The following is a 25,046-nucleotide window of genomic DNA, read 5'->3' on the forward strand; positions in this document are numbered from 1 at the left end:
TTGTGGGATGCAAAAATTATTAGAAATTAATTAGAATGCATTCACAGAATTATAGAATGGCTTGGGCTGGAAGGGACCTTAAAGATCATCTCATTCCAACCCTTCTCCCATGGGCAGGGACACCTTCCACTAGACCAGGTTGCTCAGAGCCCCATCCAACCTGTCCCATCCAGGGATGGGGCATCCACAACTTCTCTGGGCAACCTGTTCCAGGGCCTCACCGCCCTCTCAGCAAATACTTTTTTTCTAATACCTAATCTAAACCTACTCTCTGCCTCTCTGGGCATAATTTTCACAGGTACCCAGACCTGCATGCCTCAGTCTGCAGTGCTGGAGAGGCAGAAGGGACAAGTGCAGTCCCTGCAGAAGATGACATTTTCCTCAGAGTTGATCTGAAGCGAATTTTTAACCACCTCTCCCATTAATTCCAAAATGGGCTTTTCTCTGCCAAAATGTAACAGACAATTATCCTTGGGTTTCCCATTTGCTTGTGTTTTCCCAGCTCTGGGTGCCTCAGCCTGAGCTCACTGGGAATCAGCCAATGGTGGATGTGGTGAAGGAAGAACAGTGTTTGAGTGGGAAATGCTTATTTTACTGATGTGAGCTGAAACTGATAGGAGCTTGAACAGTTTATTTTGTCTTAAGAATATGACTTTTGTAATGAAGAATTGGTTGTTTTCTAAGTCCTGGTTCTTCTCTGTATTTAAGACCTCTGCCATCAGTGACAGTATTGCCTGTGATTTATGCCCTTTGCTGAATGGAAGATCTTCCCTAATAGAGGGCTAAAGTCAAATACCTGGATTTTCCCTTAATCCTTTTTTGTTTTTCTTCTTTCCTTTTTTAATCTCTCTACTAAACCAGGAGATTTCCTCTGGAAGATATCCCTCAAGATGAAAAGGAAGCTGCAAACTGGCTTCATAAGCTTTACCAGGAGAAGGTAAACAGCTTTGCTTTCTTTTCTGTCTTTTGGGACTTTTCACAGGGAGAGTGTATTAAAGCAGTGAGTAATGCACACTCTTCTGCTGGATGGAGGGAAGAGATAGGATGTTATGTATAATTAGGCAGCCATCCCTCAAACTGCTGGAAGGAGCAGGATAGAAGAGCCCCTTGGCAGTGGAGGGCTGGCCAGTGAGTAGGTCTCAAACTGCCAGGAAGCACAGAGGAATTCAGAGATATGCCTGAGCTGTGGAAGACTAATAGCAATCCACTGTCTTTTTGCATTCTTCAGCTCTTGGATCTCTGTCACAGATTTCCAAAAGCTCCATTTTCCCTGTGGGTGTTTTTAGGCACTCGAGAAGAGTGATAACTGTCTGTCAGGGACAGCCAGTCCTGGCTTTCAGCTGCAATTGTTCTTTGCTTTCATTTTTCTTCCACTGTCACTTTCCTTCTGCCTCCTGGTAATACTTCTGCAGTGGTGTGTGACATGGTGTGACAGTCCCTGGGATCTGATGCCAGGGACTGGTAGAGCACATCATGCCTTCACATGGCTCAAAGCTTTTCCTCGTGTCATTTCTTTTTTTTATTTTTTTTTTTTCTTTTTTAACCTCAGATGGTTATTTTCTTGACTGCAGATTTAACAGTTCTGTGGGGAGTAGGAGAGAACTGTAATTAATGTTGTCCAGCCCTAACTGGTGGATTTTTGAACTTCAGATGTATATCTTGATTTCTGTGTTGTTTTTCTTTGTGGAAAGAAAAGCAACAGAAGAGCAGAGAAACTTTAACTGTCTTGGGCTTTCTCCAACTAGGATGACCTGTGCTGCAGCATTTCCAAACTTGTGCTTAGTCTGTAGGTAGGCAGCAAATTGTTCTAAGTTTCAATTTTATTTAAATTTTTTTAAATTTAAAATTTAAATTTAAACTCTAATTCAGTTAATGAGAGAGAAGTTATTTTACAAAGAGCAGTAGCTATCATCATCTTTTCCCCCCTGTCTCCCATTAGCACCCTAGAATTGTTAAGGTTGGAAAACACCTCTGAGATCATCAAGTCCAACCATCAACCCAGCACCACCACCATATTTATGACTAAACCATGTCCTCAAGTGCCATATCCATGGTTTTTGAACACTTCCAGGGATGGTGACTCCACCAGTTCCCTGGGCAGCCTGTTCCACTGCTTTACAGCATTTTTCATGGAATTTTTTTTTTACCTAATATCAAAGCTAAACCTCCCCTGGTGCAACTTGGCACCATTTGTTCTCATCCCTCCTGATATTGGCTGTAGCTCCGTTCAGCTTTGGTGTGAGGTGTTGCCAGGGAGGTATTGCTCATATATGTGGGTATTATATATATTGGTCTCAGGGTGTTAGCACTACTTTGTAACTGGAATCCTCTTCCTGCACAGGGGGCTTATCCTCAAAAGGCTGTTACTGGCAAGGAACCCCTTGTGCTTCTCAGTCCTTTGCAAAGTAAACTTAAAGAAAAACAGTTTAAGCAGGGAAAAAAAAGAAATAGCCAGACTTGAGCCAACCTCAGTAGTGGCTTGGAAACCTTGGAGAACATTCTTACAGACTGAGGGAGGACTGTGGGCATCTCAGTGACACGTTTCAGGACTGCATCTCTCTGCAGGCTCTGCTCGGGATGCGGGAGCTGGGTTGGAGTCCCTGGGTTGTGGCTGGCATGGTGCTGTCCCTGCTCATTAGCTCATTCCTTGCCTTGCCCTCCTGGCCCTATACACAACATTTTCCTGCTAGGCTTTGCTAAATCATGCTGAACTTTTCGGAAGTAAAAACAGAAAGAAAGAGCACCCAGCTAAGAGTGCAAGTAGTGCCTGAACTGGCCTCTGACCTGATGCTGCCCTCAATTCCTAAACAATTAAGAGATGAGATGAAGGTATTTGGTAGTGGAGAGGACAAGGTTTCAGTTTCTGGTGATGGAAAAAATTGCCTTCAAAGGACTAATACAGTCACCTTGGCAATCAACAGAAATGCCCAGAAAAATGACAGCAGATGGAATTGGATGCTGTGCACTCTTGATGGGTATTTACCATGGATACTGTCCTTTGTGTTCTCCTGGAGTTGTCTAGTCTTGGCTTGCTTGGTGCAAATATTATGAACCTGTTTTCTTCTCTCTTTCACCCAGGATGCTTTGCAAGAGATGTATAATCAGGAAGGCATATTTCCTGGCACGCAGTTTAAACCTCCTAGGAGACCATGGACTCTCCTAAATTTTCTTTTTTGGGCCACAGTTCTCCTCTCTCCTCTCTTCACATTTGGCTTTGGAGTTTTTGCAAGTGGATCACCTCTCCTTATCCTTGCATTCCTAGGACTTGTTGGAGCAGGTAATAAAACAGAGAAGATGCCAAGCCCAGTGTGACACAGAACAAGATCTATTACCTCCAATAAGTTCTGTGTATTAATTAATATGAATGGGGCTTGCAGAAAAACACTTGGGAACTCACTCGGTAGTCTTTATATTGTACAGCATTTTAATTATTTCAAAAGCTTTAATTCAGGAAGATTTGCCTTCATATCTTAGGCAATAACTGTAGTAATCAATAGCAGGTGAGTCTTGTAGCCCATTATTATGGTGCCTGAAGGAAAAAATACTTTCACTGGACAACTTGTCTGTGTATTAAAAAACAAACAAATACATAAACCCCAACCCTCGCAACAAAAGAAAAACTTAACAAAAAAAAACAGGGGTGAGGAAGGGGATATGCTTCAGTGTTCATGCTACATGTCCTGTCAAACAACAGAAGCAGTAATTATATTTTTTAGTCTTGATTGTCCCACTCTTTTAGTGTCAGTTGGTCTGCAATCACTACTGACTTGGGGGTTGGGTGAACTCATGTGGGTTCTGCTTGTGTGTTCATATGTGGCTTCCTGAATCCTTGAACTGTTTTTAATATGCCTCTCATTTCTCTGTTATATTTTAAAGCTTCCTTTGGAGTTCGTAGACTGATAGGAGTAACTGAAATAGAAAAAGGCTCCAGCTATGGCAACCAGGAATTCAAGAAAAAGGAGTAACTGACAGCTGCAGTTCAGCACATATAACCAGACTGTGGTATCCCATTAACTTCAGTTAAAAAAAAAACAACAAACACTTAGAAACTATCTTTTTCTTAATAACTGATGACTAATATTAATGAATAAAACTTGAGCCAAGAATGAAGACGTTGGAGGCATCGACTGAAGAGAACACGTGAACCTTCTGCCTGTTTAAGGATTACTGTAATCAAGCTATGGGAGAAAATCTGGGGTGGGGTGGAAGAAGAAACTAATTTTTCTTGCTTTGTTGGGGGACTTGAGGTGGGGGAGAAAAGGCCACATGGCCACGTGTGTCTTCAGATGACTGAAAACACTGGTTTCTGTCAAGAGCACTACACTCACTTTTACAACAGGAGCCATTGAATGTTTCCTCTTGCTAAAGCCAACGTTTATTGATTTCCAACTTCTTTTACTAATGAGCCAGGAAAAAACACTCTTCTTAAATTAACTGACAGGTGTTCATGGGGTTAGAGTCATTTTGGCTGTGTTGTCATGGCTACAGATGAAATCCTATTTGTACGTTACACTGATGCTTTTTATTTTCAGGCAACGTCTTAAAACTTCCGTAATGAGGGAGAACAGATAGTGGAGTTTGGAAGCAGTGCATTATTCATCAGCAGTTCCCATAGAACAGATCCGTGCTGAGACAGTACAAAATTCCCATCACATCTCCTGCTTAACTGCTCAAGGCTGTTTAATTTCAAAATATTACTTTAGTCTTGAGTGCTGTTTGCCCTATTTCACATCATATATGATAATTTTGAATCTGTTTGGGCTTGTTTTGGTTTTTTTGAATCAATGGTTGACCATGGGAGTTGGAGCTGTGCAAAGAAGGAAATTTATTCAGTTGTCCTGAATGATTTCTCCTTTTATTTCTGCTTGCATCTCTCATTACCAAAGTCCAGTTCAGCCAACCTCTCGCAGTAAACTGGGAGGCAACAGCAGAAATCAGCACAATAGTTTTCAAAATGTCTTCTTTTGACAAAAATGCGAAAAGGAGAGGTCTGGAGCAGTCAGATTTCAAATGCTGCCATCTCTTGAACTTGTAATGAGAGTTTCAGCAGTGATTCAGACGGGGCCAGGATCTTACCCTGTGTGTGTAAGGATAGGGTGTGCTGCACTTTTGACTTGGCCATGCTTTAGATGTTCATGTGAAGTTATACTGCAAGGTAAGCTGTGCTGTTAAGCATTAGAAAGAGTATGAGGTCTCTTCAGGGATTTTAAGTATCTTTAGTTTTGCTTGTTGACATTTTTGGGGTTTTTTTCACTGAAAATTAGAGATCAGAATCATGTCTGTTATCTGTCTCTCTCCTTTTTTTTTCTTTCTTTTTTTCCTTTTTCTTTTTTTTACAAACGCACATTCAGAGATTTTTGTAGATTGCTGCTGTATGCAGAGCTGGAGAACTGTTTGCAAACAGATGGTAACTACCTGTATGTTCAAGTCTGAAGGTCACAATCTGCATTTGGCTGCACTGAGAAGTGGGTGAAATGAGTTGCAGATTTACAGCTGAGGGCAGAAGGTGACCCTCAGGGTCTGTATCTTTAACCCAGCTGCCACTAGAATATTTGTCTCACTTTTGTAAAGAACAGATCTTATCAAAGCACTGGTTGTTGTTTTCATCTTTGCTCCAGTAACCAAGAGAAGAGAGTAATAATTTACCTACTTTTCGTATTTACTCTTAACTGTTGGAATGTAACCTCTTCTCCCACAGGTTTTTCCGTTTCCAAACACTGGAAGAGCAATTTTATAACTTAGAAAAATATTTTACTTGGGCTCATTGATCACTGTTCTGTCATGCACTTGGTTTTTATTTGTGGTCTTCTCAACAAGAGCATTTGAAGGATGACCTGTGTTGTCTGTCTCCTGTTAGGCTCAACCTTGCTGAATCTTTGTACCCAGACCCCCAGCATTAGTATGTCATCTTTGTCCCCTCAATAAATCTTCCCTAAGCTAGGGGATGCAAAACTGTTGCTAATGTTAGTGGAATTTGGAATATGCCTTGGGAATTGAGGAGAACAGAGCCCAGCCATGACTCTGTTGTCCTTGCTGGATGTTTTCATACTTTGTGTCTCTAAATACAGTCAGACATCCCAGTGTTGATAAAGTTAACCCTGGCTTTTCCCTATTTTTAACAGGAGGACTAAGAACAGTGGGGGTTTCTTTCTTTCTTTTCTTTATTTTTTTTTTCTTAAGTAATTCAGTAATGGGTATAATTCTTGCTTCCTAGAAAGATGTTACAAATGCTGTATACTTGCTTCCTGAAGATGATATTGAGTATATATAAATTGTACTGGCTTAGCAGAAGAGGCTTGCAAAGCAGGCTGACCACTGACTATGTTTTATACTCTACGTTTTGAACAGTATATTAATGGGCATGACAAGAATTTCACAAAATAAATCCCTTCTTAATGCTGAGAAGAGGGGAGCTGCTTAGAGGAGAAGGGAATTAATAACCTTTCTCTTTACAGGATCCTTTTCTCCTCTTAGTGCATGTAACTCCCTATTCAGAATCATGGGATTAGTGCATGTACATCAAGGGGAGAATAATCAACATTTCATATTTTCTTATCATAATTTATTGGTCATGCTTTCTTTTTGAAAATATAATAAATACATCATCAGATACTTAAATTTTGCTCTTCTAAACAGACATATCAGTAACCTCTTGAAAAACTGAAACATACAGCAGTGCACAAACCAGTATGAAACCAACAAAAATCTCTTCATTTTGAATTTTATCTCCTCAAATAAGGGTTTTTATACACGCGCGCGCACACGTACACGGAGTATGTATAAATTAAAATGACTGAAAATAGCTGAAGTTAATGTCACTAATGAAGATTAGCAGCTGGATTGGGTTGAAAAAGTGAGCATAGGTTTTATATCTTATTTTCTTCTGGTTTAATAGAACATAGCTTGTATATTTGACTACCAAGCCCTTTAAGAGCAATAATAAACAAAAATATATCATGTTTTCCGTCTTTTTGCTTTTCAACCACGATAGGTTTAATAAAATTACAGCTATGGGAGCGTTTTCTCTCTCCACCTTTCAGAATTTTCATTTATTGCTTAATTGTTCAGAGAAATTCCGTGTTCTCCAGTGTGGACTTGCAAGCTGACTGCCATGGAGTGCAGCATTGACTCCGAAAAGGAATGGTTCTCAGACTTATGTGGACAGATGGTACATGTATGCCTTTGGCCTTGGCCATGAAGAACAGGGATGTTGCTCTCCAAGTGGGATTTATAGTTCCAAAGCAGCATCGTGTTGACCTGCGTCTAAGAACCCTCGGAAGCTGCTGGCATTGTGGCATCTTGGTTAGGAAGGCACAAAAAGCTGATGCTGAAGAGGGACCTGATACCCAGAGGTCTTGGCTCGGTGGGATTACAGTTCTCTCTTGCTCATTGTGGGCCGAATGTGCTCTTGCAATTGATGAAATACCTGTCTCCAGCACAAAGAGCATGGGCAGTGTTCCTTTGTTCTGCTTTAAATTACCTTGAAGGGCTCTACACTTAATTGCTGACCAATGAATCTGACTGCTGCCTGTGTCCTAATTGCCCGGAATTCACAGGAAAAGTGAGTGTGCCTGCTCACTTCCACCTAATACCACTTGTCTCCATCACCGATGTCTGTACTTTTGCTCGCCTGTATCTTCTGCAGATGGTTTGATTGCGACCTCTCAGCTGGAACTCTGAGCTCACCCGTTCAACCAGTCCCTCAGAAATCGTCTCACACAGCTGGGGTTTTGTCTTCCTGAATTTTGGCGCTGGCTGACGTGCTCTGCAGGTCTGAAGTGACACAGCCGTGTTGCTGTTATGCGATAGTGCAACTTTGCTACTTCAGAGCAAAACTTTTATCAGGGAAAAGAAGCCCTTCCCAGGCCTGCTCATACAGGCCATCCCTACCTGGCAACAGGTCCCTCTGGCACTGGTGAAACCAACAGAAAGGAGTTGGGGCAAGGTCTTTACCAAGAGTTAGAGTAACTCTCAAGCGGGAGTAACTGTGGCTAAAGGTACTGTTTCTGTCTTGGGGCTGCACAACAGATCTGGTTTTGCTTCATGTACGTTTTGATTAAAGAAGTGTGGAGTCCGAGGCTTTTTAGTAACACTGAGTTCACACTTCACAGGGTGTTTCGGATTGAAGACAGATAATCTCACGTCTTCTGGCATCTTGGAAAAGTGTGTATTAAGAAGTGTAAAGCCAAGCTTGGGCAGACCTCACCCATGTGTTTCATGCAGATGCTGGAGGCCAGTGCCGATAAAAGTGAAAAATCCATTCCTCGACCTCCTTTGCTGATCAGATGCAGTGCTGTAGCTCATTGTCTCCTGGGTGCCATGTGCTTGTGTCCCTTGGTGTGAAGGTTCTGTTTCACAGCAGATGATTGCTACGTGTTCTGGTTTGTGGCTGCATGAAGAAGCCCCATCCCTGTTACGGCAACGCTGAATTTGTGCTCTGTCCCAGCTACTTGTTTCTGTATTTCTGAACTTTTTGATCATAATGGGCAGCTCCAGGGCTGTTGGGGCTGAGTGAACCCGAGGGGACAGCCATGCTGAGAGCTGCAGGATGCATCACAGAAGGGAGGAGGAACACCACCAACAGGTCCAGCCAAATTCTTGCTCTGAGAAAACTGAGTGATTACCAGGAGCGCTGCAAACCAGAGATAAGTGTGTGTATGTGGGAGGCAATTCTGACTCAAATATGAGTGTGAGATCTCCCTGTGGCAACTTACAAGATAACCCTTGCCATGTTCACATGATTGGGGTCAGAATTCATCTTAAAGGCTTGTTAGAGATGGTAACTCTCGTTCTGCCACACTCCCTCCCTGTTTGTCTGGAAGGACAGTTTATCTGATTGACTCAGCAGTCTCTGCAGCAAGATCCTTGCAGATTGTTGGTTGTAGGGTTTTTTTACCTGCTGTGGTTTTGAGGGAAAACATTCTGGAAGTCAGGGTTACAGGGTCTATGCCACGTTTGTTAGCCACCAGAAAATGAGTTGAAGGTATTTCATACTTTGGAATTGGGAAGAGAGTGCATTGGCACCTGTAAGACAAACATGTCATGTTTCTCTTATCCTCAGCCTCTCTAGATTTATGGAAAGCTGCCTGTATTTCTTAAAATGTTAGACCTGTAGTTACCAGCTACTCTTCCGTTTTTGAAACTGTGAACAAAGTTAATCTGTGCACTTTCACTGTTGAAAGCACTTGAGTGTAGCTGATTGTCTACTTCTAAAAAGCTTTACATTAGCAGAAACAGCATTTTATCTTTTTAGGAGGAAATGTATTTTAAAAATAGACACTTGGGCAGAAACCAGAATATAATAGTACTTTTAAAATTTAAATATAAAATTTTAAAATATACGGCAAATTTAAATTAGAAGTATTCTTTAGTACAGGGGCTACCACTACCAATTGGCAGTCTTACACAAGTTTTATTTCTTTTTTTTTTTATTTTGGCCAACGTGCATTTTTAAGGAAAACGCACCAATTTACTAATCATGCTAAAATCTAATTTCCGGGGGAAGGAGAGTAGGTAGCAGAGCCTAATCAGGAATTAAATTAATTTTTATTTTTTTTTTTTAACCCGAGGCATGAACTGGTTCTGTGAACCTCCTTTATAACGTGCATGTGCATCCGTGCAGAGAGCCAAGCTGTGCCCCCTTTGGTTTTGTTTTGCTTCAGCTTTGTCCGAGCCGCACCTTGTGACAACCTGAATGCTGAACTCGCCTGAACGCCCGGCAGGCGCTGCCGGCGCGTCGCTCACTCCTCAGATCACCAGCAAGTACTGTAGCTTTAACGAGAACCTTCCCTCCGAGAGAGCTCGCCATCCTCAAGCTGATTGATTTGTTGCAAACTTGTCATTCGGAGGGAAGTGTGAGTACCAGATGATCGTTATATTAGCCAAATCTTAACGAGTAATAAAAAAAAAAACCTGTATACAGGGTATGCATTGAGTGTGCATGTGTATATATTTTTGTACATTTTTACGAGTTCTTTCCTACACTTGATTTTATGACGTTCAGAAGAGAGGTGTCTGAATCTCGTGAGAAACAAGAAGCTATTAAGAAAACCCAACCTACTGTAGTTTTTACTAAGAACTGTGCCCGAGCAAATACGCAGATTTACAGTGCTATGCAAATATTACTTTGTAAGTTGTCTCTTAAATTTTGCTTAACTAGTTCACGCTGTTTTTATTGGGCTTTCAGAAAAAGACAAACACAAAAGACTCATCTTGTAAAATAAAATAGCTTTGGCTGTGTGAAAGTACTGTATATTAGAACCTCATTCACACTTTCAGTTGCTTATTTAACTGTATGTGATTTTGTACATAATATGCTGGCATAGAGGAGTTTTAATTGTGCTCGAATGAAAAAGGGTGACTGCCCAGCATCTGGTTTTTTTGCAGTGTTTACTGAGTAGCCAATAATGTAACAGGGAGATATGCATCCTTTTCCTATTTGCCACTCTGGTTTTTGTAACTAAACATGCGCTAAGGGCTATTTTATTTTTGCTTTGGTTGGTTTTATTTCCAATTATGCCTTTTGGTCTCAGTCCTGCAAACTGATCCGTGTGAGGGGGTCAGGTCTGCAGCAATAACCTGGGTGGATCATTTTGTGGGGACTGGGAGGCAAGAACAAGCTGAACCCTGTGGGCATTCCCTGCACGAAGCCAGTCCTTGAGAACTGTGGAGGGACAGTGCATTGCCAGGGCATTTATGGCAGCAATATATAAAGTTTTGCATGGCTCCTCCAAATGATCAGAATGGGGGGGAGGGATCTTCCTTTCCTGAAGAATCCTCCAAAGCAAACCCAAAGCTGTATGATCTAAGAAGTTGAAACTGCAGTAGGGTATGGTGGCTGTATGGATAGATGCTGTTAATTAAACCAATTTGTCAAATCAGACATCTTTTAAGTTTCTGTTTTTCACTGGAAGATAAAGACCTTCCTCAGCAGTTCGCCAACATCATACACTCCCATCTGAGAGAAAACCAAGACCCCCTGGATGATCCCTTGGCATTTTTGCTTTCTTCACCATATTTTTATCAGAGAGCTGCTCAACAGTAGGTCATCTCTACAGTTTCTGCCTCTACTATAGCCCTGGCCTGGCTCTGTACCTGCTCAGGCCCCTGGGCCATCAGCTCTTCTTTAGCCTATGTAAACCTGTAACAAAAAAAAAACAAAAACCCCCAAACCAAACCAAAAACCCCAAACAAAGAAAAAGGCATGTGATAACATCACGTTCCTGGGTCACCTTTTTGTACACTGAGCTCAGTTTCTCCTGTTGATTTTCCCTTCCCTAATCCCTTCTCCTTTGAATAGTCTAGGTTGGGCTGAGCTGCCTTAAAATGACAGATCAGTTGCATCGTGTCACTGTGTGGGCAGACCTTTTTTTGTGGAGAGGCTGGGCTTCAATTCTAAAAGTATGCAAGCAGAAACTTTTTTTTCTATTACTTTTCAGCTTGCACAAATACAGCTTTTCTTACCTCTGTGCCTCTGTTGGATCTCCTTGGATTCATAATTCATTTTCGAAGGATGATGATTTTGATCTGGAACCAGCCAATGTCAGACACCACAACTGTAACTGAGGATGCAGAAGCAACCAGCAGTGGGGTGTGTGGGCAGGGGTAGGTCAATGGGGCAGTGTGTGACTGCAGTGTTTGACAGCCACCACTGTGTAAGGGAGATGTGGAAATGGAAGAACATCCAGGTTTGCTCCCTGGATGAAGGCACAGAGAATGTTTTTAGGTGGTTTGTTTCTGTACTAAGCAGTCCACACCACAGTGACCTTTAAGCTGTGGGAGCTTCTTACGCACCTTCTCCTGAAGTTGCAAACGCAGTAGGAAGCTGAACTGGTGCTGGTGGTAGCACTTTGTGTACGTAGCTTTTCTAGAATCCTTAATCTCACTAATTCCACTGTTTTTCTTCCCCTACTGCATTGATATATTTGGGAAAATAGTCTGAAATTCCATAAAAGTAATGCTGTGTTCTCAACACCAGATACAATCAGCTGCTGCACAGGGAATGAGTTCATGGTTCAGATGTGCCACCCTCCTGACTGCTGCTATGTTGGGCAGAGGGCTTTTAGTGGGGAGGAACAGGCTAATGCACTTTCTACATGCTTCTAAAACTGTAATCTGTTCCTGAGAGGCTTGACAGAGTGCCTCTAGGAGAGAAAAGTTTATGTAAGTACAACAGAATTTCATAGGTAGGTAAAAGGTTAATAGCTGTGGTATGGGTTAAGGGAATACTCTCCTGGATTTCATCACACCTGTGAACCTGTAATACTGTATGTCAGAGTCCAATAATCTGACCAGGTTCTTTCAGAAGGTGTAATGTTTAATTCCCCCCCTGCTAGTTTAACTCAGGGAGATATTTAAGCCACTAGTTGATCCACTCAGCTGTTGATCTAAACCAAAGGCCACCCTTCAGTCCCTGCTGTGTTGAGCTGAAGTCATCTTGCTCTGCCACAGCTCTGGTCAGTCACACCCTGCAGCGAGGGACCTTGACAGGCTGGAGAGGTGGGCTGATGCAAAGCTCTTGGAGTTCAACAGAGCAAAGTACAAGGTTCTGCACGTGGCTTGCAGCAATCCCAGACACACCTACAGGCTGGGCAGGGAAGGGATTGAGAGCAGCCCTGCGGAGAAGGACTTGGGGGTAGTGATTCACAAAAAAACTCACCATGTCTCAGCAGTGTGCACTTGCAGCCTAGAAAGCCAAATGTGTCCTGGGCTGCATCAAAAGGAGTGTGGCCAGCAGGTTGAAGGAGGGGATTTTCCTCCTCTACTTTGCTTTCCCATGTGGAATACTGTGTCCAGATGTGGTACCCCCAACACAAGAAGGACATGGGACTGTTGGAGCAAGTCCAGAGGAGGCCACAAGGTTGTTAAGAGGACTGGAGCACCTCAGGCTGAGAAAGTTGGGACTGTTCAGCCTGAATAAGGTTGTGTGGAGACATCAGAGCACCTCCCAGTATCTGAAGGGGCCTGCAAGGAAGACAGAGAGGGGCTGTTCATGAGGAACTATAGTGATAGGACAGGGGGGAATGGGTACAGATGGAAAGAGGGGACATTTAGGTTAGATGTTAGGAAGAAATTTTTTACTGTGAGGGTGGTGAGACACTGGAACAGGTTGCACAGAGAGGTTGTGGATGTCCCCACCTTGGCAGTGTTCAAAGCCAGGTTGAATAAGGCCTTGAGCAACCTGGTCTAATGGAAGGTGCCCCTGACTGGAGTGGGGGGGGGAGGTTGGAATTAGATGATCTTTAAGGTCCATTCCTCTCCCTTAATATTCTGTGATTCATTCCGTGGACTTCACAGGCACATCACCCTCACCCTTCTCCACTGAGTCTTCTTCCCTGCTAGGGGGTTATTGGCCACCCACAAAAATAACATATATGAGACCAGTATATCATATGATTTATGGTAGGATATCAACACATTATATTATATATATATACACACACACACATAAATAAGTCTCCTGTACTGCCAACATCATTATATTCTGCTGTGATCAAAGTTTGTGCCAATGGGGCAAGACTGCAGTGGGCTCTATGATGAGCCTGCTGAGGTTGGGGCTGGAGCTGGAGCTGTGCCACCAGAGGTGGCGTGGCTGGAGCAGGCGTTCCTGCTCCCTGCTGGAAAGGCAAAGCACGTTGTTTCCCGAGGCATTTGCTAGAAAGCAGAGTGCCAGAAGCAGGTGACACCGTACCATCTGTGGTAAATGCCTCTGCACAGGCTCTGCACGTGACTGGCGGGATATGGAGAGGAGGATTCCAGGGGATGGATTGTGAGGAACGCTGTGCAGAGCTCTGTTGACTCTGATGACAGGTTGTTTTACTTTGCTGTGACTTGTGGTGTGAACTGCCTTTGTTTTTCGTTTTGCTGACGCAGGGCAGCATTTGCAAAAGCCAAATTCAGCCGTGGCCTAATTATCTTGTGACATTTCTGGTTTTTTTCACTTCTCCGATGAAGTAACAAGTGGCTCTGGGCTAGTGGTTGCTCCATTTATGAGGAAAATCAGTAGAAGAATGAAACTAGGCAGGGTTTAGGAACATGTATAAATCTCCTCCTGCCTTGGCTGCAATGAAGTACAAATTCTACAAGTATTTTCAGAAAAATGCTATTTTTTTGTATGCTTCCTATCAGCTCAAAGCTCCTTGTCAAAGGTAGAGGAGTGCTACACTCCTGTTTTTTCCCATCTTTTAATTCAGCTGTAGCAAAGTGATCTAGTCAAGATTAGGGCTGGAAGCTGCATATTTTAACTGTAGATCTCCAGCAGGCAGATACACTTCAGGATGCTGTTACAGTCTGTGGAGGGAAGGCTCTTGTGGCACTGCTTCAGGCTCTCCCCTGGCATTCGTGTTTCCCCCATCATGCCAGGGAAGGGTGAGCCTTTTCATGGTGGTTTCCAGAAAGGAAGGCCATGCTGTGCCTTTGTCCATGTGGGACAAAACTCTCCACTTTATAACGTGGCCATGCAGGTCTTGTTCAGCAGAATGTGGGTCCTGCAGTTTGTTTGCCCACCAAGCATTTCCATTTATGAGGTGACACTTAAGATGAAGAGTTCATCTGAGCCAAATCCTGTCCAGCCCAATGTGGTGACTGGGGTGTGTAAGGTTGTCTCCTTAGGGATCAGCAGCCAGAAAACAGCCCCATACATTTGGTACAGTTACTCTTAGCAGGCAAGAGAGGACAGCAGATGGAGGACTGTAGACTGATGGCCACTGACTGCTTCCCCTTGCCTCCGTGCAGCAAAGCTGCTTTGTAGGTAAATTTAGTGGGGTCCCCTGTGCCACAGAGCCCTGAGGCTTCCTGGGGGAAAATCCTTCCCATTGTGGTTACTCCTTTCTTCAAAAAAACGTGGCAAGTGCCAACTTTGAGCAAACAAGGCTGACTTGTTTTATGCACAAGTGGGCTTTCTCCCAGCTGTGAGCCCTCACTTTAAGCAATTGCACAAAAATGAGGTATAAGGAAAATGCAATCACTGCTGAAAGCAGCTGTTCTGCTGCTTCCCATGTCCCACCCAGCACATGATCATGTAACTCCTATCATTTACAAAGCTTCATTCCAAAACTCAGATTTTCTTTAACCTTTGTTTCCCCTGTTATTTAAGAAGTTGAAGGTTTTCAGCATAGAGGATTTATTGGGGTTATAATGGCATAATCTACCAGGATGAAGAAGCATTGCTTCCTCTCCCTGCCAGCAGGTAGGTTCAGAGTGAGACTCACTAACTGAACATGATAAAAGTTTACCTGGCAAATCCCATAATTATTTTCTGATTAATTTAATGCTAATGGCTCACTTAAGGGTGGAGAAGACTTTCTCAAACTGCTAAGCAGTGCTTCCATGAAAGGGCTTTTGAATATTCTGCAGCTGTGAGGTGTGGACAAGACATAACCATGTGCTGCAGAGTGGAACCCTGTATTTTTGGGGAGGGAAACTGGCTCACACCGGGGTTAGTTCCCTGTCAGATGGGAACAAACCAACACCATCCCCCCAGCACCCCTGTAAGATTAGTAAGGCAGGCAAGGGAAACCTGCAAACTTGTTATTTCCTGAGACTGTGCACTCTTTTTGCTGGCAGCCAGACAAGAAGGCAGCTGGCCTGTCTAAATTAAGTACCACACATAATGGAACATAAATTATTGCTGTTGACTCCAGCACGATAACGTGGTTAGGGAGAAAAAATTGCACGGAAGCAATATGGGTTTGTTGGGTTTTTTTCTTATTCTCAAAGGGATCTCTCAGTGGAGCAACCTCTGGAGCTAATATTAGGTCTGGGAATTTTACAGGCACTAATAGGCTCAGGCACATGACTTCCTTTTCAGTCTGATGTGAGTCAAGTGTTTAATTCCCTTGGGCTTCTCAGGGATCTCAGCACAGATTCAGAAGCATCACCCAAAGCATGAGTACACCCAGACTTTCCTCTCTGGCTGCCCCCAGGCAGGGAGAGATTCATTAATCCACCCACCAGAAGGGTAAGTGGCCCTGCCCTTGCTGTGCAAACTGTGATGAAACAGTTCTTGCCCCCACTCAAGATACAAAACAAAACATCATAACCATATAGTACTTTGACAAAAATAAGGTAACAGAATTGTGCCATTCCACTTGGAAGAGGAAACCTGTTCTCATTTATCAACAACTTGTGGAGGGTTCAAGATGACTTTTACTCCACTTCAGTTTGGTGCTTAGGGCAAGGTTCATGGTGCCTTTCTGTCTTCAGACACAGCTGGAAGAAAAATAACGGGGTGTTAAAAGTAGTGGAGGTTTGTTTGCAGGGCTGCTACAGGACAATAAATCTAAGTAGCATCATCTGTTAGAAATATTTAGTACTTTATTATTTGGGGGGCAGTGGTGGTCAGAGCAAGAACTGATGAGAGATTTCGTTGTCCTTTCTGTCCTGTCAATAATATGTTTTATTTTACAGCTGCCTCAGTAGCTTTATTACTAAGAGCACTGAGGTCTAATAGGATCAAACCCTGAAATAGAAACCTGTGGCAGAAAAAGCCTGTGTGTCCTTGATGTCTTTGTGATCTCAAAAGTTACAGTGCTGTTGTGTCTCTGGCTGGTCAGTCCTCCTTCTCCATGAAATCACGTTTCCCTGCCAGTTTAACCCTCTGTGAGGGGTTCTGCTGTCATGGCATTGTGGATATCAGGCCTTTTCTTCAAAAATGAAGGCTAGTGCTCATTTACCATCTGATGGTGGTGTAAGAAAAAGGTGTCCTAATGGGACTCACTCCTGGAAACACTTCAGATGCCAAACCCCACACTCCATTGCTGCTCCTGCATGTGGAAACATTTGGTGTCTCTGTAACTCCAGTTCATGTATAAAAGCTGTCCTCTCTCCCTACAAATTCGAAATGCTGAGTTTGGTTATACCTGTCATGCCACTGCAGAACAGAGTTCTACTGATCCAGAGCAGGACAAAAAATAAGAACTCTGAAATGGAGGATTCTCATCGAAATATTTACTTCTAGGCAAAATGTGATGGCTTTCTGGGTCTCGTCTTCAGACTTCATTATTCTTGTAGTACTTCAGTTTTGCCACCCGGGGAGGACGTGCCTAATGTAAGCTTGCAAGGGAATCTAATTTCTAATTAATAATGCATTTTAATTTAACAACTAATAATTTTTTACATGTTAATTTGGAAATGAGCTTTCCCTTGATGAATACAGAGAAGAGTATTTAAATAATGGTGTAACTCACTATATAAAGATTTCTTTCTTCCTTCTTCCCACCAATTTTACATGTCCCACTTGGACACGTGAGCTCTTCCCTAGGCTGCCATGATAGATAAACAGAGATCACAGAGTCATCCTCAGATGATCCTTAGAATCCTTAGAATAGATCCTTACTGCCTAGAAAATTGAATTAGAAATTTTATGGTCTAGTTCTTACCAACTTCAGTGCTCTTCAGAAGCTAGTCTTAAGCAGGAAGATAAACGAAGTAGCAACCCAGAACTACTATTACAATATGTTTGTGCAAAAACATAATTAGTTGATAAAGATTTACTTCATTAATGTTTCCTGTAATCTGTTTTAAGTGACTTCTAGAAATGACCACACATCTATGTTTCTAATAGTGTATTAAGTGATAATGAATAGAGTCATGAATATGAGCTGGAGGAAACGGTTGTCTGATCTGTAGAGTCCCCAGATGAGGGTGTACAGGTGCAGACTGCACTGTATAGCTGAAAAAAACAACAGTGATTTACCTTGTGAGCTGTGAACAGGGAGCACAGGTTAAATACATCACGCTCTCTCTAAGCCCTCATAGCAGGCCATGACAGGTTTCCTGTATCTGGCAAGGCAGTCACCTTGCTGGTGGTGGTACCAGAGCCCCTGCACTTGAGTTGTGCATGGAAACATCCCGTGGGGGTGTCTCCCCCTTTTCCGAAATACAGCCAGTGTTCAAATTTGTATCTTTCTGTGCTTTTAACTCCTCTCAGGATACTATAACTTTCCAGGAAAACAAGAAATAAGCCCTAGGGTCTCCAGTCTCAAGAGGAAGTTGAAAACTACCCTGGAGTGTGAGTACCTTGGGACTCTTCCTTGGACCCTCTGCCACTCAGACTCTTGGTATAAATGAGAACAAAACTCCTCACACAAACCTTCTCTCTTGAGCGAGGAGAATTGCTTTTGATTTTCATGCATTAAGAGCTGCTGATACTGTGACAGCTGCTATGGCTGTGGGCTCAGCAGGACTGGATAGCAGGAAAAAGGGAGCTGCTCAGGGAGCAGGTTCAGAGCCCAGTGATTCAGAGAAGTAACATCCATGAAAAGCTGGGGAGACTGCTGGATGCTGTGGATTGGGATCTTGATGTTCCAGACCATCTAATTAGCCCTCCCTGCTGGCAGCTGAAGTGTTTCTGTTTTGCAGCTCGGGTCCATTCTGAAAATAGTCCAGAGCTGCAGGAACTCCTGGGGTTTGAGAGCCTGCTGGCACCTGACCTTGTTTCTGCCAGTGCTGATTGAAAAGTTGTTTGGATTTCAGCAGAGCTGTGAAAGGCTCCAAGGTCGCTGCACTACTGCTAAGTTGGTTTCTAAATGAGTTTGAGTGACTCGGGAAACAGATATAAATGACCTGCAAGGGGAGAAGAAAAGGAGACAAGTCAGCTGCAGACATCACCAGGTTGAATTCCTCTGGTGTTTGAAATTAGCTTGGAATAAGAGCTGTCACATCTGCTTTTTCCTCTTTTTTCTTTTATGCTGTTCATGTGGGATAGAGGGAGAAAGCCCAGTTGCTGGCACTGTTAGACACCTAATATAAACATACTGATAATGTTTATACTCTCACACTCAAAATTTCATGCTTTAAACTTTTTCTTCTTTACTGAGGTGGATCAGTGCACTTGTAACACACTCAGCAGTTGTTCTGTGAGTCCAAATGCTTTTCTCCTCGTGTCTGCAAGGTAAAGCTGCCTCTGATAACTTGAACATGCTGCCTTTTTGTAGCCTCTTCGCTGGATGAGCAGGATTTTTGAGAACTATTCAAAGCATTTCTATGATTTCTCATTTTTCTCTCCATTTCTTCAGGCTGTTAGCTTTTCCTCACCCTTCCTGAAGGTCTTTGATCCCACATTTGAGCTTTGTCCCCTCTGCTTTGTCTTGATGGTTGTTTAGGGGTTTCAGAACAAGGACACACGCAGCTCTTCCACAAGGTTCAAATCACTTCCTCTGCATTCCCATATTTTCCTAGCTCTGGTGATGAGGGGCAGTTCACACAAAACAGCATTTTCTGTTGCAGAAACAGAGACAGAAATCTTTGGCTGAAGTGAAAATACTCTAGAATAGAGCTGCTATGGAAATGGATTCCCCATGCTGATTTTGTTGCTATTAAATACACTTCAGTTGATGATTTTTTTTCCCAACAATATGAAATAAAAAGCCAGAATTCTGATTATTATGTACCATGAATGATCAGTGGCTGACATACTCATTTAAAAAGATAAGGTAGCTTTTAAAGGGTTCATTTTGAAAAAAGAATTCACTTTACAATATTATAAAATGATTTTCCCAAATGTAAAAATCTTGACTATTTTTTCTATGTTTCTGCAGGTGGCTGTGAATTCATTAGATAAGTTAATTAAAAGCAGAATTTCCTATGAAAAATTCATTCAGTTAAAAATAACCAACTGACTGCATGCAAAAGTGTTTTATTCATTACAACCCAGAGATGACAAAAAGTTAAGTAAGCATTAATTTTTACTTCCTTTCCTACAGAAATTAATTAATTGTAGAGCAAAACCAGCACATATTTTCTTTGTACAATAAGGTGAAATGCCATTTCTAAGCTGACATCAAATGCATAAATCAGTAACTTCTGGTTTCAATGTTCACCTTAAAATCTCGAAGTCTAGGCAAAGAAATGAAAGGACTTAAAGTGCAAAGGAATTCCTTCAGTTAACTATTTAATGGGGTAAACAGATAGTGTCTCATTTTCACAGGAGTTTGATTATCAGGAATTATGTGAACTATACATTTGCTTCTATCCTGATTCCTTGAATAGTTCTTTCTTTGGGATAAGATTTCCTTAAGTACATCTATAAAACTTAGTAACAGTTTGGGTTTTTTAATCCCAAACACCATACAGAGTGAAGGCCATCTCAGTGGAAGCCCATGGACTTCACTATCCATTTCTCCCCTAAATATGAATTACCAAAAGTATCAAAGGAAAAGGTGAGAAATCCCTGCAAGCAAGGATTTATCTTTGAACCTCACTGGAAAAATTCCTTTGAACTTTCCCTAAAGGTGGAAGTTGATGCTCAGTCAGGAGGCTTTCTATAGAAATTCCTTTAGAGTTTTTCATTCCAAACCTTGCTGCTGTCCAGATAAAGTTGAACATTCAGATATTCATTTTCCCATGCAGTTTCTCTTTGGTATTAATTTTCAGATCATACAGGATTTGAACTTTTGGTATAAAATCAGATATATAAGCTCTCTCCTACCATTTCAGCTAGAATTGTCTATCTGCCTATAGGCTCTGCCTACAGGCTCTAAGTGGCAGTGACAGGATGTCAAAGTTGGGATATTATTTCATTATTATCTCTGGCTTAAACCTACACCAAGTCATCTCAGGGAAACCAAGCCTATCTGTTAAATGAGATTTCTGTAAAAACAAGCAGAGCTGGGCACACTGTAACTGGTACTCATTTTTGTGCCTATGTTGAAAGCCCTGAGAAAACCTCTTCAAGACCCTCTAAGCAACTGAAAGTTGGCATTATGATGATCTAAATTGTTTAGACATTGCACTGGGTCTGGCTGGGATGGAGTTAATAGTGGCTCATACCACACTGTGGTGTGAATTTGGGGCAAAAGCGGTGTTGACAACAAACTAAAGTTTTGGCTGTTGCTGAACAGAGCCTGCACAGCATCAAAGATTTCTCTTTTTCCCACTCTTCTCCTCCAGGAAGTAGGTTAGGGTAGGCAAGACATTGTGAGGGGACACAGCTGGGACAACTGATCCCAATTGGCCAAAAGGCTTTTCCATACCATACAATACCATAAGGTCATGGTCATCAGTGAAAAATAAGGTAGAGGAAGGGAGATTTTTGGCTCCCAAGTGGCTTCTGTTTGGGTATTGGTCTGTGTGTGGGAGGTGGTGAGTGATTTCCTTTGCTTCATTTTTGTCTTTTCTTCACCTGTTAAACTGTTTTTATCTCAACCCATGTGCATTCTAACCTTTAATCTTCCTCTTTTCTCCCCCTGTCCCACTGGGGATAGGGAAGAAAGGGGTTGTGTGGCTGCTGGCCAGGGTCGACCCCCCCACATGACACAGAAATGTTACAGTGTGGTCAGACACGGAGACTATACAGACAAAACTTTTCATGGAAGATCTTTATTTGGATTTTATGTGAATTAAAGGATACAAGACATTTTACATTCATGACTGCTACTGCTAGCAAATCCTGGGATCCCAGGATCTCCCACAGTACCCCTGGGCCCCCCTTATCTTACAGGCCATCAGGCACACAACACTGGAGAGGGGGAATCAAATTGCACTGTGGACACTACTGCTGGTTTTGTCTTCATCCTGGCCAAAACCTGGCATAGGAGTTTTATTGTCCTCCTATCACACCCTTGCCTGCTGGTGATTATTTCCTTTCATCAACACCATTCTTTCTGTTTATATTCCTTTCTCTCTCTGCCTCCCCCAGATAGGATGGTTGATACAATTTTCAAGCTCAGCAGGAACATTTTCAAACGTGGAGTTCTCCCTGTAATGGACATTCCATCAAAACATAAGGCAATTAGGGATACACTTTAACTGCTTTCCTTCCTTTGTCCTGCTGCTTAAATATTTGAAAGAATTTCAATAAGGGTTGTCCCAGTAGGGACCCAAAGACTGACATCATGTTTTAGGATTTAATGTTATAACAACGAGCCAGGGTTTAATTAACCTTCTCACTCCTTGAGAGACCTGAGACACAGGATCCAATTCCTCACAAATCCACTGCTGCTTCTTTTGCAGTTACTGAGCTCATTAATCTCTGTGATACTGTATTTAGGGGTACAGCTATATTTTATTTTGGTCAAGTTGAAGTGCTAAGTATTTTACAGAGACAATGAAATTCCATGTCCTGCCTTGCAGAGAACATCATTTAAACAAACCAGTAACAGAAGAAGAGTAAGGGGGAAAAGAAGGAAATGGAAATTCAGGAGCAGAAAAAGGTGTGGGATATCTTGATTTCCCATTTGCTTGACACCTGTGCCATGTGGGTTTGTGCTTCAAAACATGTGAAATCTGATAGAAAGGGACGATGAGAAATTTAACCCCCTGTTTATATTAATCTCGGTACAATACACACAAACAGCACACTTGAAACCAGTTTCTTTCCCTGTAACAATCCCCACCTTTCAAGTCAAACTTCATTCCTTCTCCAGGAGAGAGAGTTCCCAAAAGCCACAGAAACTGCCCATGAAACTCGCCTAACCCAAAATGAGCCACACAACACTGATGGGAGTGCCTGCTGGCAGTGACCATTGGGTGTTTAAATCTCCTAACTCATCAATAAGAAGAAACACTACAGAAGAACAACTGCAACCATGTAAAATTTTGATGTAGAAAATCTTAAACTCTCTACAGTATCTTATAAATCCTATTGCAGAGAGAAGCTGTGAAATGAGGGAGGAGTGACGTGGTTGCATGATCAGAGTGCACATACAAAGTTGGGAGAGTAGACACCACCCACTGCTGTTGAGACACTTAATGAAGTGCAGTTCAACAAAGTTATTGTGACGTGCAGAGTCTGCATTTTCAAATGTAAGGAGTTTGTGTGCCTTGGTTTGGGGGAGAGAGTCTGTTTTTTTCTGAGGTTGCTTTTCCTGCTGGTGTGCTGCCATCCACCCAGAATCCTGTTCCTGTACATACCCACCCAAGGGAGTCAATGGTGTGTGCTACACCTCTGTTCAGCCAGCACACCTCTGATGCCTTTGCACAGAAGCCAGATTGTGGAGTAGGGGTGAGAAGGAACTCCTGGTGTGCACTTCTGTCCAAACCAACTTGAAATCCAGAGGAAGACAAGATGCATAGGCTTGGAAACCAAGAAACTCTTCCAGTAACATATATGCAGTCTTCTCATGCAGTCATACAGATGCCTCCTGGATTAACCTACTCCTTTATACTGTGCCTCCAAGTCAAAATCCATCCCAGCCGTGACCTACTTGGGCACTAAGCCTATGGCTGGAATAGAAATGATAATGCTGATACGTAGGAGAAGCACTTGTACAGGCTCTGTCTGGCCATAAACTACCTCAAGTTCAGCTCCTCCTCTCTGACTGACTCCTCATTCAAAGTGCAGCTATAATTCTGCTCTGCTAACGTGGCTACAAAAAAAGTTTCAGGTACCTGATACCCAACAATCTGAAATGGTGAAGAGAATTCGCCAATTGCTTGGCCAAAGAGACTGATTTGTAGGCAAGAATGAAATTGTATCTTGCCAAGCATGTAAGGTTGAAAAACTGGTGAGAACTGTAGCACCATGATGGCTTGGTGTCTATAATATCTTTGTGCATAAAAAACAAGTGTTCACTTAAGCCATGTATGATTTCTAGTAGAGACAGAGAGTATTTTAGACATTGTTGGTTTAAAGGCAAGAGGAAAAGGAAAAATTCGAATTGCCATTCAAGTGGTCCCTTTTTCCCTTTGCCACATTTTCCCCAAAAGAAAAATTTCATCCATTCATTTCAAAATGCAAGGTAAAAGCATAAAATTGCCCAAGTTCCAATTTCCAAATGCTTTATTTTTCTTTCCTCTGTCTAGTTTGTTATAAAAGATCTACTTTTTCCATCAGAGACCAGTCAATTTCACTGCCCTGTCAAATTGACTTTCAAGTATTTTTGGCAATTAAACACCCGAGAACACAGTGAAAAATTGTTTTCCTTAGTCTTTTACATCTCCTTGCCTATATTAATGTGTCTGTCTCCTTATTTTGGGAGGGGAGGTCAGGGGAGAAGATGAACAAGAGAGGAAATTCAATATATATCAAATTCTGTGGTGATTAAAACGTTAATCCCAATGAACTATGGACCTTAGCTCTAATCTCTGACAAAAAGAGATAAGCACATTTGACTTGGGTTTGCCTGTTTCCCTGCCTGTGATTTTTAGGACTGTGCAGGACCTTTTGACAGATGCATAAAATGAGTTACTTTGGAGTTACTGTGAGGAATTTATAAATTTTTGCATGTGCATATAACGATGTTTTTCTTTTCTGTTTTAGTAAATCATGTATTTGCCACAAATTTATTACCTCTACTGTAAAATTATGTATGTGCTAACATTTTTAAAACAAATTTGTGCCACGATATGTCTTGACTCCCACAGCACTAAAAAAAAAGTTAGTGTCCAGCTGCTCACCTAAAGCTGAAAATCAGATATAACATTTTATTGTTCTATATAAGATTCTTAAAGTTCTGGCCTTGTAAGGAATATTGTATTTAACTGTGCCAAGGAAACAAGTCTTGTTACAACCAAGGTGAAAGAGAAGTTCTGTGCAAATGTTGGTGAAAATACTCAAAGAATTAGAAACAACAATTAATCCCTAAAGTAAAACAGCAGAGACAAAACTGGGAATATTCAGCAGCAGTATGGGATGAAACATGTTACAAGGGTGCTGCAATTATACTTGAAACAACACTGTAAGCCTAGAAAACATGGTTAACGTTTTGCTGCAAGAAAATGCTAAACAAATTGACTTCTGTAAATACTTGAACACCCAAACCACCTGTGCACAATTTCACTGTGCAATAAAGAGTTATGATTAATATACAGACTATTTATAGTCCTACCTTAGATTTCATTTGGTTTTACACATGCATGCAGTGGGTTTTGTGTTTTTACCCCCTGTGGTAGACTACTTTCAATATGCTCTTCTATATGTTATTTATTCCTATTTAAGATACTAAGTGTAAATCCTCTAAGTTTGGGATTCTTGATTCTGAAGAAACTGCAGACGACCAAGGCAAACAGTAGATTTATTTAAAACAAAGGAGTAGCATCTCAGTCTACAGCAAAACAAGGGTCAATTTTATGAGTACAACTAATTAGACCCAACAGAAATGTAATAT

The 25,046-nt window shown here is 42.0% G+C and overlaps 1 protein-coding gene across 4 annotated transcripts in view; it reads left to right on the top strand.

The window, feature by feature from the left end:
- AGPAT3 (1-acylglycerol-3-phosphate O-acyltransferase 3) overlaps window positions 1-10,879 on the top strand; it is a 74,005-nt gene extending 63,126 nt beyond the window's left edge. For all 4 annotated transcript variants that reach the window (XM_018084130.2, XM_018084132.2, XM_029964697.1 and 1 more), the window contains 3 exons: window positions 862-937; window positions 3,079-3,277; window positions 3,877-10,879. In XM_018084130.2, coding sequence (XP_017939619.1) covers window positions 862-937; window positions 3,079-3,277; window positions 3,877-3,965 — 364 coding nt within the window. In that variant the 3' untranslated portion in view covers window positions 3,966-10,879. The remainder of the gene's footprint in view (window positions 1-861; window positions 938-3,078; window positions 3,278-3,876) is intronic.
- The last annotated feature ends 14,167 nt before the right edge of the window (window positions 10,880-25,046 follow it).

Source organism: Manacus vitellinus, unplaced genomic scaffold, assembly GCF_001715985.3.
Source record: "Manacus vitellinus isolate BGI_N305 unplaced genomic scaffold, ASM171598v3 scaffold_7_pilon, whole genome shotgun sequence".
Classification (NCBI taxonomy): Eukaryota; Metazoa; Chordata; class Aves; order Passeriformes; family Pipridae; genus Manacus; species Manacus vitellinus.